The following is a 23,720-nucleotide window of genomic DNA, read 5'->3' as shown; positions in this document are numbered from 1 at the left end:
CTCTTTCCCTTTTTCCCCTTCTCTTTCTGCTTTTTTCCCTTCGCTTTTCCCCTTTTCCCTTCTCTTTTTGACTTTTCCCCTTCCCTTTTCCCCTTCCCCTTCTCCTTTTTCCCCTTCCCCTTCTTTTTCCCCCTTTTCCTTCTCTTTTTTCCTCCTTCCCTTCTCTTTTTTCCCCTTCCCCTTCTCTTTTTGTTTGTTCCCTTCTCTTTTCCCCCTTTTCCCTTCTCTTTTTCCCTTTTCCCTTCTCTTTTTCCCTTTTATCCTTCTTTTTCCCTTTTCCCTTCTCTTTTTCCCTTTTATCCTTCTTTTCCCCTTTTCCCTTCTATTTTTCCCTTTTTCCCTTCTCTTTCTGCCTTTTCCCCTTCTCTTTTTCCCTTTTCCCCCTCTTTTTCCCTTTTCCCCTTCTCTTTTCCCCTTTTCCTTCTCTTTTTCCCCTTTCCCTTCTCTTTTCCCCCTTTTCCCTTCTGTTTTTGCTTGTTCCCTTCTCTTTTTGCCTATTTCCCTTCTTTTCCCCTTTTCCCTTCTATTTTTTTTGCTTTTCTACCCTCTCTATTCGCCTTTTCCCTTCTCTTTTTGCTTGTTCCCTTCTTTTTCCGTTTTCCTTTCTCTTTTTGCCTTTTCCCTTCTCTTTTTCCCTTCTCCTCTTGCCTTTTCCTTTCTTTTTCCATTCTTCCTTCCTTTTTCCCCCCTTTTCTCTTTTTCTTGCCTTTATCCCCTTTTTCATCCCTTTTCCTCCTTTTTCTTTCCCCTCCTTTTCCCTCTTTCCTTCCCTTCCCCCTTTTTCTTCCCTTCCCCCCCTTTCCCTCTGTTCTCTTCTTTTTCCCTTTCCCTTTTCTTTCCCATTTCTTTTTTCTTCCCCTTTCCCCTTTTTTCTCCTTTCCATCTTTTTATTCCCTTTCCCTCCACTTTCCCCCTTCTCCCTCAGTTTTTCCCTTTTTTACCTTTCCCTTTCCCCCTTTTTCTTCCCCTTTTACCCTTTTTCCTTGTTCCCTTCCCTTTTCCTTTCTCTTCCCCCTTCCCTTTCCCTTTTTTCTTCCTTTTCCCTTCCCTTTTTCTTTCTCCCTTTCCCTTTTCTCTTCCCCATTTCCCTTTTTTCTCTTCCCCCCTTTTTCTTCCTCATTTTCCCCTTTTTCTTCACTTCGCCTTTTCTCCCTTCTTTCCTTTTTTCTTTTCTTTCTCTCATTTCTCTTTCTCTCTTTTCTCTTTTCTTTTTTCTCTTTTCTTTTTTCTCTTTTCTTTTCTTTTCTTTTCTTTTCTTTTCTCTTTTCCTTTCTTTTCCTTTCCCTCTTTTTTCTTTTTTCTCCTTCTCTTTCATTTTCTCTCCTTTCTTTCTCTCTTTCTTTCTCTTTTCTATTTTTGCATTTCTTCTTTCTTTCTTTCTCTTTCTTTGTCTTTATCTTTCTTTTTCTCTTTCTCTTCTTTCTTTTTCTTTCTCTTTTTCTCTTTCTGTTCTCTTTTTCTTATTTCTTTTTCTTTCTCTTTCTCTCTTTCTCTTTCACTCTTTCTCTTCTCATCTCTTTTCTCTTTCTCTTCTCTTTATCTTTCTTTCTTTTCTTTCTCTTCTTTTTCTTTTTTCTTCTCTACTCTTCTTTTTCTTTTTCTTCTCTTCTCTTTCTCTTCTCTTTCCCTTTCTTCCTTTCTTCCTTCCTTTCTCTTTCTTTCTTTCTCTCTTTCTTTCCCTTTCTCTCTTTCTTTCCCTTTCTTTCTTTCTTTCCCTCTTTCTTTTTCTTCCTTCCTTCCTTCCTTCCTTCCTTCCTTCCTTCCTTCCTTCCTTCCTTCCTTCCTTCCTTCCTTTCTCTTTCTCTTTCTTTCTTCCTTCCTTTCTATCTTCCTTTCTTTCCCTTCCTTTCTTCCTTTCTTTTTCTTTCTTTCCTTCTTTTCTTTTTCTTTCCTTCTTTCCTTTTTTCTTTCTTTTCTTTCATTCTTTTCTTTCTTCCTTCATTTCTTTTCTTCCTTTCTTCCTTCCTTTCTTCCTTTTTCTCTCTTCCTTTCTTCTTTTTCTTTCCTTTCTTCCTTTCTTTCCCTTCCTTTCTTCCTTTAATTCTTCCTTTCTTCCTTTCTCTCTTACTCCCTCTCTCTCCTTTCTCTTTTTCTTTCTCTCTTCTTTCTCTCTTCTTTCTTTCCTTTCTTTCTTTCTTCCTTTCTCCCTTCCTTTCTTTCTCTTTCTTTCTCCCTTTCTTCCTTTCTTCCTTCCTTTCTACCTTTCTTTCTTCATTTCTCTTTCTTTCTTCCTTTCTTTCTCTTTCTTTCACTTTCTTCCTTTCTTTCTCTTTCTTCCTTTCTTTCTCCCTTTCTTTCTTTCTTCCTTCCTTTCTTTCTCCCTTCCTTTCTTTCTCTCTTTCTTTCTCCCTTTCTTCCTTCCTTTCTACCTTTCTTTCTTCCTTCATTTCTCTTTCTTTCTTTTTCTTTCTCTTTCTTTCTTCCTTTCTTCCTTTTCTTCTTCCTTCCTTCCTTTCTTCCTTCCTTTCCTCCTTTTTCTCTCTTCCTTTTTTCTTGTTCTTTCCTTTCTTCCTTTCTTTCCTCTTTCTTCCTTTAATTCTTTCTTCCTTCCTTCCTCTTTCTCTCTTTCATATTTCTTCCTCTTTCCTCTCTCTCTTTCTTTCTCTTTTTCTCTTTCTCTTTCCTTTCTCTCTCTCTCTTTTTCTCTTTCCTTTCTCTTTTTCTCTTTCCTTTCTCTTTTTCTCTTTCTTTCTCTTTCTCTTTCTCTTTTTCTCTTTCCTTTCTCTCTTTCTCTCTTCCCTCTGTCTCTTTCCTTTCTCTCTTTCTCTCATTTCTCTTTCTCTCTGTCTCTTTCCTTTCTCTTTCTCTCTTCCCTCTGTCTCTCTCTGTGTCCCCGTCCCCCTCCCCGCTGTCCCCCCGGCGGTGCCGTCACCATCTGGCTGCGCCGCTGGCTCTGTCCCAGCTTTGTGCCTCCTCCCCCCTCGGGGACCCGCGGGGTCAACCACCCCCCCCCCCTCCCGTCACCCCCGGGGACCCCAGCCCCGGGGACCCCCCTCCCACCACCTCGCGGCACCTTCTCCCCTCCAGCCACAACCGGCTCCGGGATGGAACCACCAGGGGAGAAGATGCTCCACCAGGAGAGGAGGAGGAGGAAGGAGATGGAGGAGGAGGAGGAGAAGAAGGAGGAGGAGGAGATGGAGAAGGAGGAGGAAGAGGAGAGGGAGATGGAGGAGGAGGATGAGAAGAACGAGGAGGAAGAGGAGAAGGAGATGGAGGAGGAGGAAGGAGATGGAGAAGCAGGAGGAGAAGGAGGAAGGAGATGGAGGGAGGAGATGGAGAAGGAGAAGGAGAAGGAGATGGAGGAGGAGGAGGAGAAGGAGGAGGAAGAGGAGAAGGAGATGGAGGAGGAGGAAGGAGATGGAGGAGGAGGAGGAGAAGAAGGAGGAAGAGGAGAAGGAGATGGAGGAGGAGGAAGGAGATGGAGGAGGAGGAGGAGAAGAAGGAGGAAGAGGAGAAGGAGATGGAGGGGGAGGAAGGAGATGGAGAAGGAGCAGGAAGAGGAGAAGGAGATGGAGGAGGAGGATGGAGAAGGAGGAGGAGAAGAAGGAAGGAGATGGAGGAGGAGGAGAAGAAGAAGGAGGAGGAGGAGGAAGAGGAGAAGGAGGTGGAGGAGGAAGAAGGAGGGGGAGAAGGAGGAAGGAGATGGAGGGGGAGAAGGAGGAAGGAGATGGAGGAGGAGGAAGGAGATGGAGGGGGAGGAGGAGAAGGAGGAGATGGAGGGGGAGGAGGAGAAGGAGGAGGAGGAGGAGAAGGAGGAGAAGGAGGAGAAGGAGAAGAAAGAGGAGGAGAAGGAGAAGAAAGAGGAGAAGGAGTAGGAGAAGGAGGAAGAGAAGGAGGAAGAGAAGGAGGAGGAGAAGGAGGAGGAGGAGGAGGAGAAGGAGAAGGAGGAGAAGGAGAAGGAGAAGGAGAAGGAGAAGGAGAAGGAGAAGGAGAAGGAGAAGGAGAAGGAGAAGGAGAAGGAGAAGGATGTGTCTGAGCGCATCGAGCTCCTCCCGCACCCGACTGCAGGAGACCTCGCTCCTTCTCCAGATGGTCCATGAATAAATCACCTCCTGCCACCTCCCGGCCTCCAAAAAGCTTCTTGCCAGCAGCCGCGTGGGGACACGTCTCCTTCAGGATTCCACCCCACCTCCTCGTGCCTCAAGGTTGCTCCAAGCCCCATCCAACCACCTCCTAGTGCCTCGAGGTTGCTCCAAGCCCCATCCAACCACCTCCTAGTGCCTCAAGGTTGCTCCAAGCCCCATCCAACCACCTCCTAGTGCCTCAAGGTTGCTCCAAGCCCCATCCAACCACCTTCTACTCGATCAAGGTTGCTTCAAGCCCCATCCAACCACCTTCTAGTGGATCAAGGTTGCTCAAAGCCCCATCAAGGTTGCTCCAAGCCCCATCCAACCACCTTCTACTCGATCAAGGTTGCTCCAAATCCACCTTCTAGTGCCTCAAGGTTGCTCCAAGTCCATCTTCTAGTGCCTCGAGGTTGCTCCAAGCCCCATCCAACCACCTTCTAGCGCCTCAAGGTTGCTCCAAGCCCCATCCAACCACCTTCTACTCGATCAAGGTTGCTTCAAGCCCCATCCAACCACCTTCTAGTGCCTCAAGGTTGCTCCAAGTCCACCTTCTAGTGCCTCAAGGTTGCTCCAAGCCCCATCCAACCACCTTCTACAGGATCAAGGTTGCTCCAAGTCCACCTTCTAGTGGATCAAGGTTGCTCCAAGCCCCATCCAACCACCTTCTAGTGCCTCGAGGTTGCTCCAAGCCCCATCCAACCACCTTCTACTCGATCAAGGTTGCTCCAAGTCCACCTTCTAGTGCCTCAAGGTTGCTCCAAGCCCCATCCAACCACCTTCTACAGGATCAAGGTTGCTCCAAGTCCACCTTCTAGTGGATCAAGGTTGCTCCAAGCCCCATCCAACCACCTCCTAGTGCCTCGAGGTTGCTACAAGTCCATCTTCTAGTGCCTCGAGGTTGCTCCAAGCCCCATCCAACCACCTCCTAGTGCCTCGAGGTTGCTCCAAGTCCACCTTCTAGTGGATCAAGGTTGCTCCAAGCCCCATCCAACCACCTCCTAGTGCCTCAAGGTTGCTCCAAGCCCCATCCAACTACCTTCTACTTGATCAAGGTTGCTCCAAGCCTCATCCAACCACCTTCTACTGGATCAAGGTTGCTTCAAGTCCACCTCCTAGTGCCTCAAGGTTGCTCCAAGCCCCATCCAACCACCTCTAGTGCCTCAAGGTTGCTCCAAGTCCATCTTCTAGTGCCTCGAGGTTGCTCCAAGCCCCATCCAACCACCTTCTACTCGATCAAGGTTGCTTCAAGCCCCATCCAACCACCTCCTCGTGCCTCAAGGTTGCTCCAAGCCCCATCCAACCACCTTCTAGTGCCTCGAGGTTGCTCCAAGCCCCATCCAACCACCTTCTACTGGATCAAGGTTGCTCCAAGCCCCATCAAGGTTGCTCCAAGCCCCATCCAACCACCTCCCAGCGCCTCCAGCTGCTTCGTAGGGCCCCCCCACCATCCGTCCACGCCCTTTGTCCTCCAACCACGTGCTGGAACGGAGCCGACCCTCTCCGAACCTCCTCCAGACGAGCTCCTCGCCTCATTTTTATTTATTTTCCACGCGCAAAACCCCAAATACGGACCCGAAGCTCCAGCAACCGCCCTCCCCACCTCTTTGTTCCACCCCCTCCTCCTTTCTCCTCCAGTTTTTGATTCCCGGGGTGGCTCCGGCTCTTCTCCCCCGGCTCTGCCGTCCCCCCAGGTGCGCGGCGAGCGCCGAGGGCTTCGTGCCAAGGGCTGGGGGTGGATTTGGCTCCCGTTCAACAGCTCTGGCGCGGCCAACAATGACCGGATTGTGCCGCCTTCCCAGCGAGTTTTTTCCCTTCTCCCCCCTCGGCTCCGTAATTGGGGCCTCCTCGTTAACCTTTTCCTCCAACTCAACGCTCGAAGATAAAAAAAAAACCTTCCAAAAAGCCATTTTTCTCTTTTTTTTTTTTGAGAAAATTCGACAAAAACGTCATTTTTTAAATTTTTCCAGCGATTTTCGCTTTTCAACAGGTCCGCGAAGCTCGTTTTTCCCCCCCAAAAAACTTCCTCGTGCTCCTTCTCCTTCGTTAATTTTTTTTTTTCGGAAATTTAAAAAAAAAAAAAAAAAAATCGGGAGAAATCACCATAAGGGCTTCTTTGCATTTTTAATTTAGTAACTAACATATGAATCCATTTGCATATTAATGAGTTGCAGAGGAAATCATGCATACCTAATCGCCTCCTCGCTGGGGCGAAGGCGCCGCGCTCGGCCTCGTTGACGAACCTTAACGAGGCCGGAGTCGCCGGCTCCTCGAGATCCTCCTCGTCCCTCCGAAAATCCCGTTTTTTTTTTGGGAAAATTGGGGTTTTTTAAGATTTTTCCAAGGTTTTTTGGGTTATTTTTGGAGGGGGCCTCTTCTCCTCGCTCGTTTCCTATTCATAATCATTAATGCAGCTCCTAATTAGACAGCATATGTCGTTAACCCCCGCGGCGCCGGGGAAGAGTGGAGGCTCCTCGCTCGAGTTGGGGATTCGCGGAGTCGTTTTTCCTTCCGATTTTGGAAGGAATTAAAGGGGATTTGGGGGTGAAGAACGTGAGGTAGAAGGTTGGGTTGGTGGGTTCTTCATGGTGGAGAAGACAAGGAGGTGGCGAGAGCATCAAGAAGGGGGGTGGAAACCAAGCCTGGAAGGGTCCAAGGGGACTTGGAAGAGTTGAGGAGCGTGGAAGGGGTTGGAAGGGACCTTAAAACTCCGAGATTCATGGATTGGGTTGGGTTGGAAGGGACCTCAAAGATCAGAGATTCGTGGATTGGGGTGGAAGGGACCTCAAAGATCCGAATCCTGGGCTAGGTTGAGTTGGAAGCTCTCTCTTCTCTGGATGAAGGAGCCCCTCAACCTTCTCTTCTCCACATGAAGCACCTCTAGGTCCCTCAACCTCTCAGAACCCTCATTCTCCAGCCCCTCAACCTCTCAGAACCCTCGTTCTCCAGCCCCTCAACCTCCTCTTCTCCACACGAAGCACCTATAGGTCCCTCAGCTCCTCAGAACCCTCGTTCTCCAGCCCCTCAACCTCCTCTTCTCCACATGAAGCACCTCTAGGTCCCTCAACCTCTCAGAACCCTCATTCTCCAGCCCCTCAACCTCTCAGAACCCTCATTCTCCAGCCCCTCAACCTCTTGGAACCCTCGTTCTCCAGCCCCTCAGCCCCTCGGAACCCTCGTTCTCCAGCCCCTCAACCTCCTCTTCTCCACATGAAGCACCTCTAGGTCCCTCAACCTCTCAGAACCCTCGTTCTCCAGCCCCTCAACCTTCTCATCTCCAGCAGGATCACCCGGAACCCTCCCCAAACCTTCCCTGCCCCCCCCCCAAACCCCAGAAACGTGGAATCTGGCAGGTGGGGCTGGACGAGGAGGTTCTTCCCGGCTCCTCCATCCCCGTTTAGCGAATCCTCCATCCCCGTCCCACCCCCCGGTTTGTTCTTTTGACTGTCCCGGGAAGCACGTGGTGAACACAAGCTGTTTCCTCCTCCACGTTTCGTGTGTGTGTGTGTGTGTCCCCCCCCTCCCCTCCACCATCTCCTCGTTCTTCTCCGAGTCCCCCTCGAGGTGATCATAAATATCCCCAAATAGCCTTCAACAGCTCGGAGAGACGTTCACACCTCCCCGGTGCCAAGGGAAGACGGGAAAATAGAGAGAGGAACAGATGCTCCGAGGTCAAAAAGGGAAACGGGTGTTTCCTCCCAGGAGAAGAAAAAAAACAAACCCACCCTGAAGCTCCTCCTGGATCCCAAAGTCCCGAAGGAGGTGGAGCTCGAGGGCTTGGGAGGAGAAAAGGACCAAGGGGATGGGGGGGAATGATGGTTCCACAGGGCGGGGGGGCGGGGGAGGGGGTGGAAGGGACCTCGAGGGGCACGGGAGGGACCTCGAAGGTCATGGGAGGGGTTGGAAGGGAGCTTAATGATCTTGGAAGGGATCTTAATGATCTTAGAAGGGATCTTAGTGACCTTAGAAGGGGTTGGAAGGGACCTCAAAGGTCATGGAAGGGATCTTAACGATCATGGAAGGGGTTGGAAGGGATCTTAATGACCTTAGAAGGGATCTTAATGGTCTTAGAAGGGATCTCAACGATCATGGAAGGGGTTGGAAGGGACCTCAATGATCTTAGAAGGGATCTTAACGATCATGGAAGGGACCTTAACGATCTTAGAAGGGGTTGGAAGGGACTTTAATGATCGTGGAAGGGGTTGGAAGGGATCTTAATGATCATAGAAGGGATCTTAATGACCTTAGAAGGGATCTTAACAATCATGGAAGGGGTTGGAAGTGATCTTAATGATCTTAGAAGGGATCTTAACGATCTTAGAAAGGGTTGGAAGGGATCTTAACGATCATGGAAGGGGTTGGAAGGGATCTTAATGATCATGGAAGGGATCTTAATGATCATAGAAGGGATCTTAATGACCTTAGAAGGGATCCTAATCATCTTAGAAGGGGTTGGAAGGGATCTTAATGACCTTAGAGGGGATCTTAATGACCTTAGAAGGGATCTTAATGACCTTAGAAGGGGTTGGAAGGGACTTTAATGATCGTGGAAGGGGTTGGATGGGATCTTAATGACCTTAGAAGGGATCTTAATGACCTTAGAAGGGGTTGGAAGGGACTTTAATGATCGTGGAAGGGGTTGGAAGGGATCTTAATGACCTTAGAAGGGATCTTAACGATCTTAGAAGAGATCTTAACGATCATGGAAGGGGTTGGAAGGGATCTTAATGACCTTAGAAGGGATCTTAACGATCTTAGAAGGGATCTTAATCATCTTAGAAGGGATCTTAATGATCTTAGAAGGGGATGGAAGGGATCTTAATGACCTTAGAAAGGATCTTAATCATCTTAGAAGGGATCTTAATGGTCTTAGAAGGGGATGGAAGGGATCTTAATGACCTTGGAAGGGATCTTAATGACCTTAGAAGGGATCTTAATCATCTTAGAAGGGATCTTAATGGTCTTAGAAGGGGTTGGAAGGGACCTCAAAGGTCATGGAAGGGATCTTAACGATCATGGAAGGGGTTGGAAGGGATCTTAATGATCTTAGAAGGGGTTGGAAGGCATCTTAATGATCATAGAAGGGATCTTAATGATCTTAGAAAGGATCTTAATGATCTTAGAAGGGGTTGGAAGGGACCTCAAAGGTCATGGAAGGGGTTGGAAGGGATCTTAATGATCATAGAAGGGATCTTAATGACCTTAGAAGGGATCTTAATGATCTTAGAAGGGATCTTAATGACCTTGGGAGGGGTTGGAAGGGATCTTAATGATCATAGAAGGGATCTTAATGACCTTAGAAGGGATCTTAATGATCTTAGAAGGGATCTTAATGACCTTAGAAGGGGTTGGAAGGGACCTCAGAGGTCATGAAAGGGACCTTAATGATCATGGAAGGGGTTGGAAGGGATCTTAATGATCCTAGAAGGGATCTTAATGACCTTAGAAGGGATCTTAATGATCTTAGAAGGGGTTAGAAGGGACTTTAATGATCGTGGAAGGGGTTGGAAGGGACCTCAAAGATCACGGAATCATGGAATGGGTTGAAGAGACCTTAAGGATCAGCGAATCCCAGGGCGCTTTGGGTTGGAAGGGACCTCCAAGCCCACCGAGCTCCAGCAGCAGGGCCACCTCCCCCCGGCTCAGGGCCTCCAAGCCCCGTCCCACGTGGCCTTCAGCATCTCCAGGGCTGGAGCAGCCCCCACGTCAGGAGAAAAACCAGAACTTAAAGCCCCAAGCAGGCGTCGTCGTGCCAAGAAGCTGTCAGGGGAGCTTCTCTCGGCGTTTAACGACGTTAATTGTTGTTGGAGCTCGTCCGCTCGGTTTTTTCGCTCCAGATTTTCCCCAATCCTGATGTATTTTTTCCGCTCGTTTCTCGCTTGGGTGGAAAACCAATAAATAACAGCGAGAAGACGCTGGGAGGAACATCTCGCTAATCAACGGCCTCTGGAGAGCAACCACGGCTTCAGCGTCCAACTCAACGGCCAAACTCTTCCTCGATTCCAGGATTTCAGAGGTCCCTCCAACCCAAACCATCCAGTGACCTTCAAGGACCCTTCAACCCAACCCATTTCCTGACCTTCAAGGACCCTTCAACCCAACCCAGTCCATGATTCTCTGATCTTTGAGGTCCCTTCCACCCTAAAATTCATCGTTTCCACCCTAGAATCCATCGTTTCCACCCTAGAATCCACCGTTTCCACCCTAGAATCCATCATTTCCACCCTAGAATCCATCTTTTTGACCCTAGAATCCGTCTTTTCCACCCTAGAATCCACCTTTCCCACCCTAGAATCCATCATTTCCACCCTAGAATCCATCTTTTTGACCCTAGAATCCATCATTTCCACCCTAGAATCCACCATTTCCACCCTAGAATCCATCGTTTCCACCCTAGAATCCATCGTTTCCACCCTAGAATCCATCGTTTTCACCCTAGAATCCACCTTTTCCACCCTAGAATCCATCTTTTCGACGTAGAATCCATCGTTTTCACCCTAGAATCCATTGTTTCCACCCTAGAATCCACCTTTTCCACCCTAGAATCCACCTTTTCCACCCTAGAATCCACCTTTTCCACCCTAGAATCCACCTTTTCCACCCTAGAATCCATCATTTCCACCCTAGAATCCACCTTTCCCACCCCAAAATCCATCGTTTCCACCCTAGAATCCACCTACGGATTTGAGGAGCAGCTCCAGGTGGGACAGTCCAGGAGGAGGAGGTGACCCCAGGAGAAGCCTGAAGACTTCGGAGCGACTGAGGTCTGGAGAAGGTCCATCCCGGGGTCGGGGTGGGGTTGAAGGCCACGGCGCGTGAGGCTTGGAGCAACCGGAGCTTGGATCTCCATGGACTTGGAGGTCCCTTCGAACTCAAAAAGGTTGAAGAAACCCACTTCTCTCCTCCAGGAGGTTCTCCAGCCCTCGGTTCCTCCCCGTGGGCTCCCTTGGACCTGGTCCAAGAGGGTTAATCCCACCCCCCCGGCGCCGCTCAAGCTTCAACCTCCCTTTAAGCTGATTTTTCCGACGCGATTTGCTGCCGGTTGCGGCCTTCGGAGCCGCTTCGAGAGCCGCGGCGCGACCTAACGAGGAGAAGACAACCCGTATCTCCAGGGCTACGGCCACTCCGACCCCACGTCTCCATCCAGGCGCGGTCGCCTCCGCCTCGACTCAGAAAAAAAGGGATTTCTCCTCAAAAACCACAGCGACAGGCGAGAAAAAGAGTCGTTACGAGGCTGATTTCCCTCAAAAATCACTTTTTTTCATCCCTTTCTCCACTGTTTCCCTCAAAAAATCCCTTTTTGAAGGGTTTTTTTATACCCTTTCCCTCAAAAATTACCATTTTCTATCTCTTTTTATACCATTTCCCTCAAAAAATACCTTTTTTCATCCCTTTTTACAGATTTTGCCTCGAAAAATCCCTTTTTGAAGGAGTTTTTTATATCATTTCCCTCAAAAATGACATTTTTTCACCTCTCTTTACACTATTTGCCTCAAAAATCCTTTTTTGAAGGGGTTTTTAATACCCTTTCCCTCAAAAATTACCATTTTTTATCTCTTTTTATACCATTTCCCTCAAAAATTACATTTTTTCATCCCTGTTTACACCATTTACCTCAAAAAAATCCCTTTTTGAAGGGTTTTTTTATATCATTTCCCTCAAAAAATACATTTTTTCATCCCTTTTTACAGATTTTGCCTCAAAAAATCCCTTTTTGAAGGGTTTTTTTATATCATTTCCCTCAAAAATTACATTTTTTCATCCCTTTATAAACCATTTCCCTCAAAAAATCCCTTTTTTGAAGGTTTTTTAATACCCTTTCCCTCAAAAATTACATTTTTTCATCCCTCTTTACACTATTTCCCTCAAAAAATCCCTTTTTGAAGGGTTTTTTTATACCCTTTCCCTCAAAAATTACCATTTTCAATCTCTTTTTATACCATTTCCCTCAAAAATGACATTTTTTTCATCCCCATTTACACCATTTGCCTCAAAAATCCTTTTTTTGAAGGGTTTTTATACCATTTCCCTCAAAAACTACATTTTTCATCCCTTTTTACACCAAAAAATCCCTTTTTAAAGGTGTTTTTAATATCGTTTCCCTCAAAACTTACATTTTCATCGCTTTTTATAGCACTTGCCTCGAAAATTACCCCTTTTCATCCCTTTTTACACCATTTTCCTCAAAAAAATCCTTTTTTGAAGATGTTTTAATATCATTTCCCCCAAAAATTACATTTTTTCATCCCTTTTTGCACCATTTGCCTCAAAAAATCCCTTTTTGAAGTTTTTTTTATATCATTTCCCTCAAAAATTACCTTTTTTCATTCCTTTTTATACCACTTGCCTCAAAAAAAAAAAAAAACAACCCTTTAAGATGTTTTTTACACCATTTCACTCAAAAATTATTGCGTTTTATCTCTTTTTATACCATTTGCCTCCAAAATTTCCCTTTTTTAATTTCTTTCTATACCATTTCCTACAAAAAATAGCTTTTAAAATGTATTTTTATGCCGTTTCACTCAAAAATTACATTTAAAATTCTCTTTTTATAGCATTCTGGTAAAAAAAACCTTTTAAAAGGTATTTTAATATTGACTATTTTATAAAAACCTATTTAAATATATTTTTATATCATTTGATTCGAAGAAAAAACCCTCGGAAGGTATTTTTCATGCCATTCTCTTCAAAAAATACCTTTTAAACGTATTTAATACCATTAAAAAAACCTTTTGAATGAATTTTTATACAATTTCATTCAAAAACCACCTTTTTCAATGTATTTTTAGTCCATTCCATTAAAAAAAACCCTTTTAAAATATCTTTTTAATACCTTTCTATTTAAAATTTAAAATTTATACCATTCCATTCAAAAAACCCTCCAACTGAAGGTATTTTAATATTATTTCATTCCAAAAATATCCTTTTTAATGTATTTTAATAGAAATTCCTTTAGAAAACACCCTTTTTAATGCATTTTAATACAAATTCCTTCAAAATCTACTTTTTTAAAGATATTTTTATAACATTCCAGCCCAAAACCACCTTTTTAATGTATTTTAAGACAAATCCCTTCGAAAAAAGCACATTTTAAAATATATTTCAGTACAATCTCCTTCAAAAACCACTTTTTAAAGGTATTTTTATACTCTTCCAGTCCAAAAATACCCATTTTCATGTATTTTACTACCGAGTCATTCCAAAAAATACACATTTTAATGGTTTTTTTAATATCAACTTATTGAAATCACACCCGCTTTTAATCTATTTCAATAAAAATTCCTTCCAAAACTCCTTTTTCCATCTATTTCAATAAAAATTCCTTCCAAAATTCCCTTTTTTCAATCCATTTTAAGAAAAATTCCTTCCAAACCCACATTTTTAAATGTTTTTTTAATCAAATTCCTTTCAAACTCACCTTTTTAAAGGTTTTTTTTCCCTATTCTGGTCAAAAATTACAGTTTTTTATGTATTTTAGCACCGATTCATTCAAAAAACACCCTTTTCTCACGCATTTTGAGGCAAATTCTTTCCAAAAATACACCTTTTAATGTATTTGAGCATCGATTCATTCAAAAACCCCTTTTCTCATGTATTTTGAGGCAAATTCCTTCCAAAAATACCCTTTTCTCACATATTTTGAGGCAAATTCCTTCCAAAAATACCTTTTTTTAAGTATTTTAGCACAGATTCATTCAAAAAACTCCCTTTTCTCACATATTTTGAGGCAAATTCCTGCAAAAAATACCTTTTTTAATGTATTTTAGCACTGATTCATTCAAAAAACACCCTTTTCTCAGGTATTTTGAGGCAAATTCCTTAAAAAAATACCCTTTTCTCACATATTTTGAGGCAAATTCCCTGAAAAAATACCTTTTTTAAGTATTTTAGCACTGATTCGTTCAAAAAATACCTTTTCCTCACATATTTTGAGGCAAATTCCTTCCAAAAACACCCTTTTCTCACACATTTTGAGGCAAATTCCTTCAAAAACCACAATTTTAAAGTATTTTAGCACCGATTCATTCAAAAAACACCCTTTTCTCAAGTATTTTGAGGCAAATTCCCTGAAAAAATACCTTTTTTAAGTATTTTAGCACCGATTCATTCAAAAAACTCCCTTTTCTCAAGTATTTTGAGGCAAATTCCTTCCAAAAATACCTTTTATAAAGTATTTGAGCACTGATTCATTCAAAAACCTCCCTTTTCTCACATATTTTGAGGCAAATTCCTTCAAAAAATACCTTTTTTAACATATTTGAGCACCGATTCATTCAAAAAACACCCTTTTCTCACATATTTTGAGGCAAATTCCCTGAAAAAATACCTTTTTTAAGTATTTTAGCACAGATTCATTCAAAAATACCTTTTCCTCACATATTTTGAGGTAAATTCCTTCCAAAAATACCTTTTTTAACATATTTGAGCACTGATTCATTCAAGAAACACCCTTTTCTCACACATTTTGAGGCAAATCCCTTCAAAACCCACAATTTTAAAGTATTTTAGCACCGATTCATTCAAAAAACACCCTTTTCTCCCATTTTTTGAGGCAAATTCCTTCAACCCCCCCCTCTTCGACCCCATTTTTTTACCTTTCCAGCCCCCCAAAGCCTTTTTTCCACGCGATTTCCCTAAGGCCGGCGCCGACCCCTCCCCAGCGGAGCCTCCGAGGGGTCAATTTTCGCTGGGAAACGGACGCAAAAGGTCAAAAATCTCAATTTTTAAGGCGATTTCAAGGAGCGCGGCCGCCTCAAACCCTCCCGAGCCGGAGTTTGGGGCTGGATCGAGGCCACCTCGAAGGCCTCGCGAGGGGATTAACTCTTGCCGGAGCGCGAGCCGAGGCGAAACTCGTCAAACCCCAGCGATTTGGCCCTTTAATTACCACGTTAATTCCCGATTTCTCATTTTTTTCCGCTCTTCCCGTTCGCTTTTATCAAGCGTGCGGCTAATTACGACAATTTACGCGCTTCAAGCCGCTTTCTGAGCTCCGGTTCAGCTTCAACTCGAGAAAAGTCGCCGTTATTTAGCGCGATCGTTAGGGAAAAACGAAGCTTTCGCCTCGCAAGCAGCCAAATTCCACGGATTTGGGGGCAAAACCATCACCTGAAGCCACGAAAACACCGATTCCCTAAGACTCAGGTACCACTCGGCTCCTTCAAAAGCCTCAAGAGCCGTAAAACCCTCATCGCTTCGATAAAAACCTAAAAATATCCACCTAAAAATAGCTTTGAGGTGGTTTTCGAGCGGAAAAAATGAGAATAAAATCACGAAAACGCCAAACTCGCCGCCTTTTCACGCCGTATTTACCAAAACGTCACGTATTTTCCTAAAAATCCTCCGTTTTGGGTGGTTTTAATGGGTTTTGAAGCGATTTTTAAGCCATTTTAAGCCCCTCGGCGCAGTTTTTCACGGAAGAAGCTCAACGATTGCGGAGAAAACGGAAGCCAAGGGCCTAATTCCTCGGCTCGTGGGACAACGGACGTCACCGACCCAACCGACGCCACCGATCCGCGACGGCGCCGAGGCAAGGAGCCAGGAGAAAGGCCCCCAACGACGTCCCGTGGAGCCGGGTGGCACCTGGAAGCCTCCTGAGAAAGGTTCTTCCTTCGCATCTCATGGTCAAGCCAGCTCGGAGCGGCCTCCAAGCCCCCAGGTTGACCCCCGGCCTCGACCTCAACCACCTTCTGCCTCAAGGAGACGGTGAAAACCGAGCTCTCGGCCCACGCGCCGCCCCCCAAATCCACCTCCTGCAAGGTTCGAGGCCATAAAACCAGCAGCCGCATCCCCAACCGAAGCCACTCGGCGCCTGGAAGAAGCTTCTGATGCTCAGGTTGCTTCTCGTCCTCCTTACCTTGTCCTCAACCCTCAGCTCCAAGCCCCCTACGAGCCCCGGAGCTCGTTCCTATCCCCACCAGCTCGATTCTCCCCCACCAGGAGCTCGCGTCTGGTCCTCCACGAGCTCAATTCCACCTCCACGAGCTCATTTCCACCTCCACAAGCTCAATTCTTCCCCCCAGGAGCTCACGTCTTTACCCCCAGGAGCTCATTTCTATCTCCAGGAGCTCATTTCTCCCCCCAGAACCTCAATTGTCCCCCCCAGGAGCTCGTTTTTATCTCCAGGAGCTCATTTCTAACCCCAAGAGCTCATTTCTCCCTCCTGGAGCTCGGGTCTACGCTCATTCCTACCCCTAGGAGCCCATTTCTACCTCCAGGAGCTCGTTTCTACCTCCAGCAGCTTCTTCTTACCCCCAAGAGCTCATTTCTCCTTCCTGGAGCTCATTTCTACCTCGAGAAGCTCATTTCTCCCTCCTGGAGCTCATTTCTATCTCGAGGAGCTCTTTTCTTTCTCCTGGAGCTCAGATCTACCTCCAGGAGCTCATTTCCACCTCTAGAAGCTCTTTTCCACCTTGAGGAGCTCGTTTCCACCTCTAGAAGCTCATTTCCACCTCTAGAAGCTCATTTCTACCTCTAGGAGCTCATTTCCACCTCTAGGAGCTCATTTCCACCTCTAGGAGCTCATTTCCACCTCCAAGAGTGTCTTCTTATCCCCAAGAGCTCATTCCTCCCTCCTGGACCTCAGGTCTACCTCGAGAAGCTCTTTTCCACCTTGAGGAGCTCGTTTCCACCTCTAGAAGCTCGTTTCCACCTCTAGAAGCTCATTTCCACCTCCAGAAGCTCCTTTCCACCTCGAGGAGCTCGTTTCCACCTCGAGGAGCTCCTTCCAAGCCCAGCAGCTCCTTTCTCCAGACCCTCATCCCACCGAAGCCACCGAGAAGACCCACAAAGCGCGAGGCGGGAGCTACTTACGGACGACGGCAAACCTGGAGGGACCTTCCGCACTTTCTTTGTTTGGACTTCTAGAACGAACGAAAAGAAAAACGAAACGACACAAAAAAAAAAAAAGAGAGAAAAGATAAAACGATGGTTTTTACGGGTTTTTTGGTGGGTTCCCGCTCCCGTTGGGGTTCCAGAAGGAGAGAAGGAAAAGGGGGACGAGGAGGATGAGGTGGAAGGGCGAGCGACTCACCCATGGAGGTGCCGTGGAGGGGTCTCCGCCGGGGGTTATTGCTGGAGAACTGGTAGAACTGGGAGCCGGGTTTGGTGGGGGACAAGGCGCTGGGGTTGCCGAGCTCCATCTCGCCTCCGAGAAGACTTTGCTGGAGGGATGCGGGAGGGAGAAGAAGGGGGAAAAAAAAAAAGAGAGAGAGAGAGAAAAAAAAGCGTCGTTGGGCGCGTGGCTGCCAACGGCGCCGGTTCCTCCTCATTAGGCAGCCTAAAAATAACGAGGAGACGAGCTCCAAGTGGAGCCGGAGAAGGTTTAAAGGAGACGCCACCCAAGGAGACGTTGGGGCTGGGGGGAAGCGGGAGGGTCGTGGAGGCATCTACAGGGGGTTCGGGGTTGAGGGGGAGGAGGAGATGCCAGGGAAGGGACCCCAGGGAGAGAGACCTGGGGTAAGTGGGATTAGGAGCCGCGGAAATGAAGAAAATGAAGGAAAATTGGGAGTAAGAGGGATAAGAATGAAGGAAAATTGGGATTTGGAGTGATGGAAATGGAGAATATGAAGGAAAATGGGGGTTAAGGGTGATGAAAATGGAGAAAATGAAGAAAATTGGGATTAGGAGTGATAGAAATGGAGAAAATGAAGGAAAATTGGGAGTAAGAGTGATGAAAATGGAGAAAATGAAGGAAAATGGGGGTTAAGAGTGATAGAAATGGAGAAAATGAAGGAAAATTGGGAGTAAGAGTGATGAAAATGAAGGAAAATTGGGGTTAAGAGTGATGAAAATGGAGAAAATGAAGGAAAATTGGGAGTAAGAGTGATAAGAATGAAGAAAATGAAGGAAAATTGGAATTAGGAGTGATAGAAATGGAGAAAATGAAGGAAAATGGGGGTTAAGAGTGATAAAAATGGAGAAAATGAAGGAAAATTGGGATTAAGAGCAATGAAAATGGAGAAAATGAAGGAAAATTGGGATTAAGAGCAATGAAAATGAAGGAAAATTGGGATTTGGAGTGATGAAAATGGAGAAAATGAAGGAAAATTGGGAGTAAGAGTGATAGAAATGGAGAAGATGAAGGAAAATTGGGATTAAGAGCGATGAAAATGGAGAAAATGAAGAAAAATGGGGATTAAGAGTGATAAGAACAAAGAAAATTAAGGTAAACTGGAATTAGGAGTAATAAAAATGAAGAAAATGAAGGAAAGTGGGAGTTAAGAGTGATAAAAATGGAGAAAATGAAGGAAAATTGGGAGTAAGAGCGATGAAAATGAAGGAAAATTGGGATTTGGAGTGATGAAAATGGAGAAAATGAAGGAAAATTGGGATTAAGAGCGATGAAAATGGAGAAAATGAAGGAAAATTGGGATTAAGAGTGATAAGAACAAAGAAAATGCAGGTGAATTGGAATTAGGAGTAATAAAAATGAAGAAAATGAAGGAAAATGGGGGTTAAGGGTGATAGAAATGGAGAAAATCAAGGAAAATTGGGAGTAAGAGTGATAAGAATGGAGGAAATGAAGGAAAATTGGAATTAAGAGGGATAAAAATGAAGAAAATGCAGGAAAATGGGGGTTAAAGGTGATAAAAATGGAGAAAATGAAGGGAAATGGGATTGAGAGTGATAAAAAGAGAGAAAATGAAGGAAAATGGAATTTAGAGTGATAGAAATGGAGAAAATGAAGGAAAATGGGGATTAAGAGTGATAAGAAAGAAGAAAATGCAGGTGAATTGGAATTAGGAAAGATAAAAATGAAGAAAACGAAGGAAAACTGGAATTAAGAGTCATAAAAATGAAGAAAAAGAGCTAAAAATGACGAAACCCAAGAAAAACGGAAATGAAGAATGATAAAACCTAAAAAAAAGGGAAACGAAGAATGATAAAAAGTAAAAAAATGGAAATTAAGAATAAAACAACCTCAAAATAATGAAAATTAGAATGATAAAGCCTTAGAATAGCGAAAATAAAGAATAAAACAGAAGAAAAAGAAAGATAAAAATGATAAAAACCAAAGAAAAATGAAAATTAAGAGTGATAAAGCCCCAAAATAATGAAAATTAGGAATGGTGAAATGTAAGAAGAATGAAATTTATTTAAAAACAATAAACCCCAAGAAAAATGGAATTTTAGAAAAATAAAATTTAAGAGGAACGAGAAAGAGACCAAAAAGTCGAGGAAATGGGAGGAAACGAAAGGAAATCGATGAAAATTGAGAGGGAAATTCAGCGAAATTGGTAAAAAATTATACGATGGGATCAAACGTCAATGAAAAAGGCGGAAATTTAAACTCAAAAGGTCAGAATTTAAACTAAAAAGGTCAAAATTCCAACTAAAAAGGTCAAAATTGAAATGAACTAGATCAGGATTTAGTCTAAATTGATGCAAAATTACATTAAATTGATAAAAATTACATTAAATATAGGAAATTAGATTAAATCGATCCAAAATGACATTAAATCGATAAAACCCATTGATAAATATTATGTTAAATAGATAAAAATTAGGTTAAATAGATAAAAATTACATCAAATAGATAAAAAATGCATTAAATAGATAAAAATTAAATTAAATAGATAAAAATTGCATTAAATAGATAAAAATTAAATTAAATAGATAAAAATTGCATTAAACAGATAAAAATTATATTAAATAGATAAAAATTGCATGAAGTAGATCCAAATTTAAATTAAATAGTCACAAAAAGCGTAAAATAGATTAAAACTCTATCAAATTGATCCAAAATGACATGAAATTGATAAAATCTGCATTAAATTGATCCCAAATTACATGAAATGGGTTGAAACGACATTAAATTGATGCAAAATTACAAGAAATAGGTTAAAACTACATTAAATCGATCCAAAATTGGATTAAATTGAGAAAAATCTATTAAATAGGTAAGAATTACAAGAAATAGATAATTACATGAAATAATTACATGAAATAATTACATTAAATAGATGAAAAATTGTATTAAATAGATAAAAAAATAGATTAAATGGATAAAAAATACATTAAATAGATAAACATGGCATGAAATATATAAAAATGAGGTGAAATAGATAAAATTGAGAGGAAATAAATAAAAATTATGTGAAATGTAGATTAAAAATGAAATTAAAGAGTTCAAAAAGGTGAAAAATTAAATGAAATGGGTGAAACGCTATGAAATGGGGGTAAATGATATTAAATAGGTAAAAAATGATATAAAATTGGTAAAAATGAGATGAAATTGGTAAAAATTAAATGAAATGGGTGAAAAATGATATGAAATAGGTGAAAAATGAGACAAAATGGGGGAAAATGAGACGAAATGGATGAAAAATGATATGAAATGGCTGAAAATGGAAAGAAATGGGTCAAAATGATATGAAATGGGTCCAAAATGATGGGAAATGGGTCAAAAATGACGGGAAAGGGGTCAAAAAGACATGAAATGGGTGAAAAATGATAAGAAATGGGTGAAAATGACATGAAATGGGTCAAAAATTATAGGAAATGGGTTAAAATTATACGAAATGGGTGAAAAATTGCATGAAATGGGGAAAAATGACGTGAAATTGGTGAAAAATGATATGAAATGAGTCAAAAATGATTTGAAATGGGGAAAATGATATGAAATGAGTCAAAAATGATACGAAATAGGTAAAAACTATATGAAATGGGTGAAAACGGTAAGAAATGGGGCAAAATGAGATGAAATGGGGCAAAAATGATATTAAATGGGGCAAAAATGATATAAAATGGGTAAAAATGATAAGAAATGGGTCAAAATGACATGAAATTGGTCTAAGATTACAGGAAATGGGTCAAAATGACATGAAATGAGTCAAAAATGATTTGAAATGGGTAAAAATCATATGAAATGCGTGAAAAATGACATGAAATGGGTGAAAATGGTAAGAAATGGGGCAAAAATGATATAAAATGGGTCCAAAATGATATAAAATGGGTCAAAAATGATATTAAATGGGTCAAAAATGATATTAAATGGGTCAAAAATATATAAAATGGGTAAAAAATATATAAAATGGATAAAAATGATATAAAATGGGTAAAAATGATATGAAATTGGTCTAAAATGACACAAAATGGGGAAAAACGACATGAAATGAGTGAAAAATTCTATGAAATGGGGCAAAATGATAGAAAATGAGTAAAAATTATATGAAATGGGTCAAAAATGATATAAAATGGGGAAAAATGACATGAAATTGGTCTAAAATGACACGAAATGGGGATAAATGACATGAAATGAGTCAAAAATGACATGAAATTGGTCAAAATGACAGGAAATTAGTCAAAAATTATTTGAAATGGGTAAAAACGATATGAAATGGGTAAAAATCCTATGAAATGCATGAAAAATGACATGAAATGGGTGAAAATGGTAAGAAATGGGGCAAAAATGATATTAAATGGGTCAAAAATGATATTAAATGGGTAAAAATTATATAAAATGGGTTAAAATTATATGAAATTGGTCTAAAATGACACGAAATGGGGAAAAATGACATGAAATGAGTGAAAAATTCCATGAAATGGGTCAAAATGATAGAAAATGAGTGAAAATGATGTGAAATGGGTCAAAAATGATAGAAAATGGATAAAAATGATATGAAATGGGTCAAAAATGATAGAAAATGGGTAAAAATGCTATGAAATGGGTCAAAATGACATGAAATTGGTCTAAAATGAAACGAAATGGGTCAAAAATGATATGAAATGGGTAAAATTGATATGAAATGGGTGAAAAATGATATGAAATGTGTGAAAAATGATATGAAATGGGTAAAATTGACATCAAATGGGTTAAAATTGCACAAAATGGGTCAAAAATGACATAAAATGAGTGAAAAATTATATGAAATGGGTGAAAACGACAGGAAATGGGTGAAAAATGATCCAAAATGGGGAAAAACGACATGAAATGAGGGAAAAAATCTATGAAATGGGTCAAAATTCATATGAAATTGGTCAAAAATGATATGAAATGGGTGAAAAACGATAAAAAATGGGTAAAAATGATCTGAAAAGGGTGAAAAATGATCGAAAATGGGTAAAAATGATACAAAAAGGGTGAAAAACGCCACGAAATGGGAGACGAGTCGCCAAATTCCGGACTGAACCCCCCACCGAAGCCCCAAAGCAATTAACGCCGGAGCCTAACGACCGCGGTGGCGCCGGCCTTTGATCGTCCCGTTTTCCTCCCCGGCTAACGAGCCGCGGGCCTAACGAACATCGGACTTTGGGGTCCGTGGGAGAGGGGGGACCCGGGAGCCTAACGAAGGTGGCGAGGCGGGCTCGTTAAGGCGACGAGGGGGCTAATTAAGGCGGCGGCGGGGAAAAACGAAGGCGACGAGGGCGAAAAGGCGACGCTGGTCAATAATTAAGGCTGAAACGATGAAAAATTAAGGCAAAAAAGGTGAAAAATTAAGGCGACGGGGGGGAATAATTAACGCGGCGATGGCCAATAATTAAGGCGACGGGGGTGAATAATTAAGGCGAAAACGGTGAAAAATGACGGTGACGAGGGGGACAAATTAAGAGGAAAACGGTGAAAAATTAAAGGAAAACGGTGAAAAATTAAGGCTACGGGGGTGAAAATTAAGGCTAAAATGGTGCCTAATTAGGGCTAAAGTGGTTAATAATTGAGGCTTAAATGGTTAATAATTAAGGCTACGAGGGTGAAAAATTAAGGCTGCGAGGGCGAGAAACGAAGGCCACGAGGGTGGCAAATTAAGGCGAAAATGATCAAAAATTAAGGCGACCGTGGCGAATAATTAAGGCGATGATGGTCAGCAATTAAGGGCGAATAATTACGGCTCAACTGGTTAATAATTAAGGCTTCGACGGTGAGAAATTAAGGCTGAAACGGTCGTTAGGGTGAGGCTGGGCTCGCGACTCAACTGGAGGCGTCGCGGCTCGTTTGGATTAATAATGACTTGTTTGGGATTAATAACGACTCGTTTGGGATTAATAATGACTCGTTTGGGATTAATAACGACTCGTTTGGGTTGATCTCGACTCATTTTAATTAATAGCGCCTCGTTTTGATGAATATCGCCTCGTTTTGATGACTATCGACTTGTTTAATTGCATGTTGACTCGTTTCAATTAGTATCGGGTTAATACCAATTAAGTTGGACTCGTTTTGATTAACATCTTGATTAATAGCAACTCGTTATAAGGAATATCGACTCGTTTTGACGAATCTCGCCTCGTTTAGGTGACTATCAGCTTGTTGTGGTTAATATTGACCTGCTCGATTAGTAGCGGCTCGTTAGGACAAGGATCAACTTGCCTTAATTAATATCAAGAAGATCAACTCGTTTGGATTAATATTGACTCGCCTTAATGAATATTGACTGATTTTGATGAATATGGATTGATTTTAATTAATATCGACTAATTCTGATTAATATCAATTCATTTTGATTAATATTGACTCATTTTGATGAATATTGACTCATTTTGATGACTATCGACTCATTTTGATTAACATTTTGATTATAATCAGTTCATTTTAATGAATATCGACTCGTTTTAATGCCTGGTGACTCCTTTTAACGAATATCGACTCCTTCTAATGAATTTCGACTCATTTTAATGAACTTTGACTCATTTTAATGAACTTCGACTCATTTTGATGAA

General features: G+C 42.4%; 1 protein-coding gene across 1 annotated transcript in view; it reads right to left on the bottom strand.

The window, feature by feature from the left end:
* Positions 1-23,720, bottom strand: part of LOC138733719 (transcription factor 4-like) — a gene marked incomplete at its 3' end in the record, with an annotated part of 82,174 nt that overhangs the window by 20,505 nt on the left and 37,949 nt on the right. The window contains exons 8-9 of the mRNA XM_069881185.1: positions 17,095-17,224; positions 16,875-16,924 (exon numbers count right to left, since the gene is read on the bottom strand). Coding sequence (XP_069737286.1) covers positions 16,875-16,924; positions 17,095-17,224 — 180 coding nt within the window. The remainder of the gene's footprint in view (positions 1-16,874; positions 16,925-17,094; positions 17,225-23,720) is intronic.

The sequence above is a fragment of the Phaenicophaeus curvirostris genome, chromosome Z, assembly GCF_032191515.1.
Source record: "Phaenicophaeus curvirostris isolate KB17595 chromosome Z, BPBGC_Pcur_1.0, whole genome shotgun sequence".
NCBI classification, from domain to species: domain Eukaryota; kingdom Metazoa; phylum Chordata; class Aves; order Cuculiformes; family Cuculidae; genus Phaenicophaeus; species Phaenicophaeus curvirostris.
The sequence above is the reverse complement of the archived record's forward strand: the minus strand, read 5'-3'. Positions and strand labels throughout refer to the sequence as shown.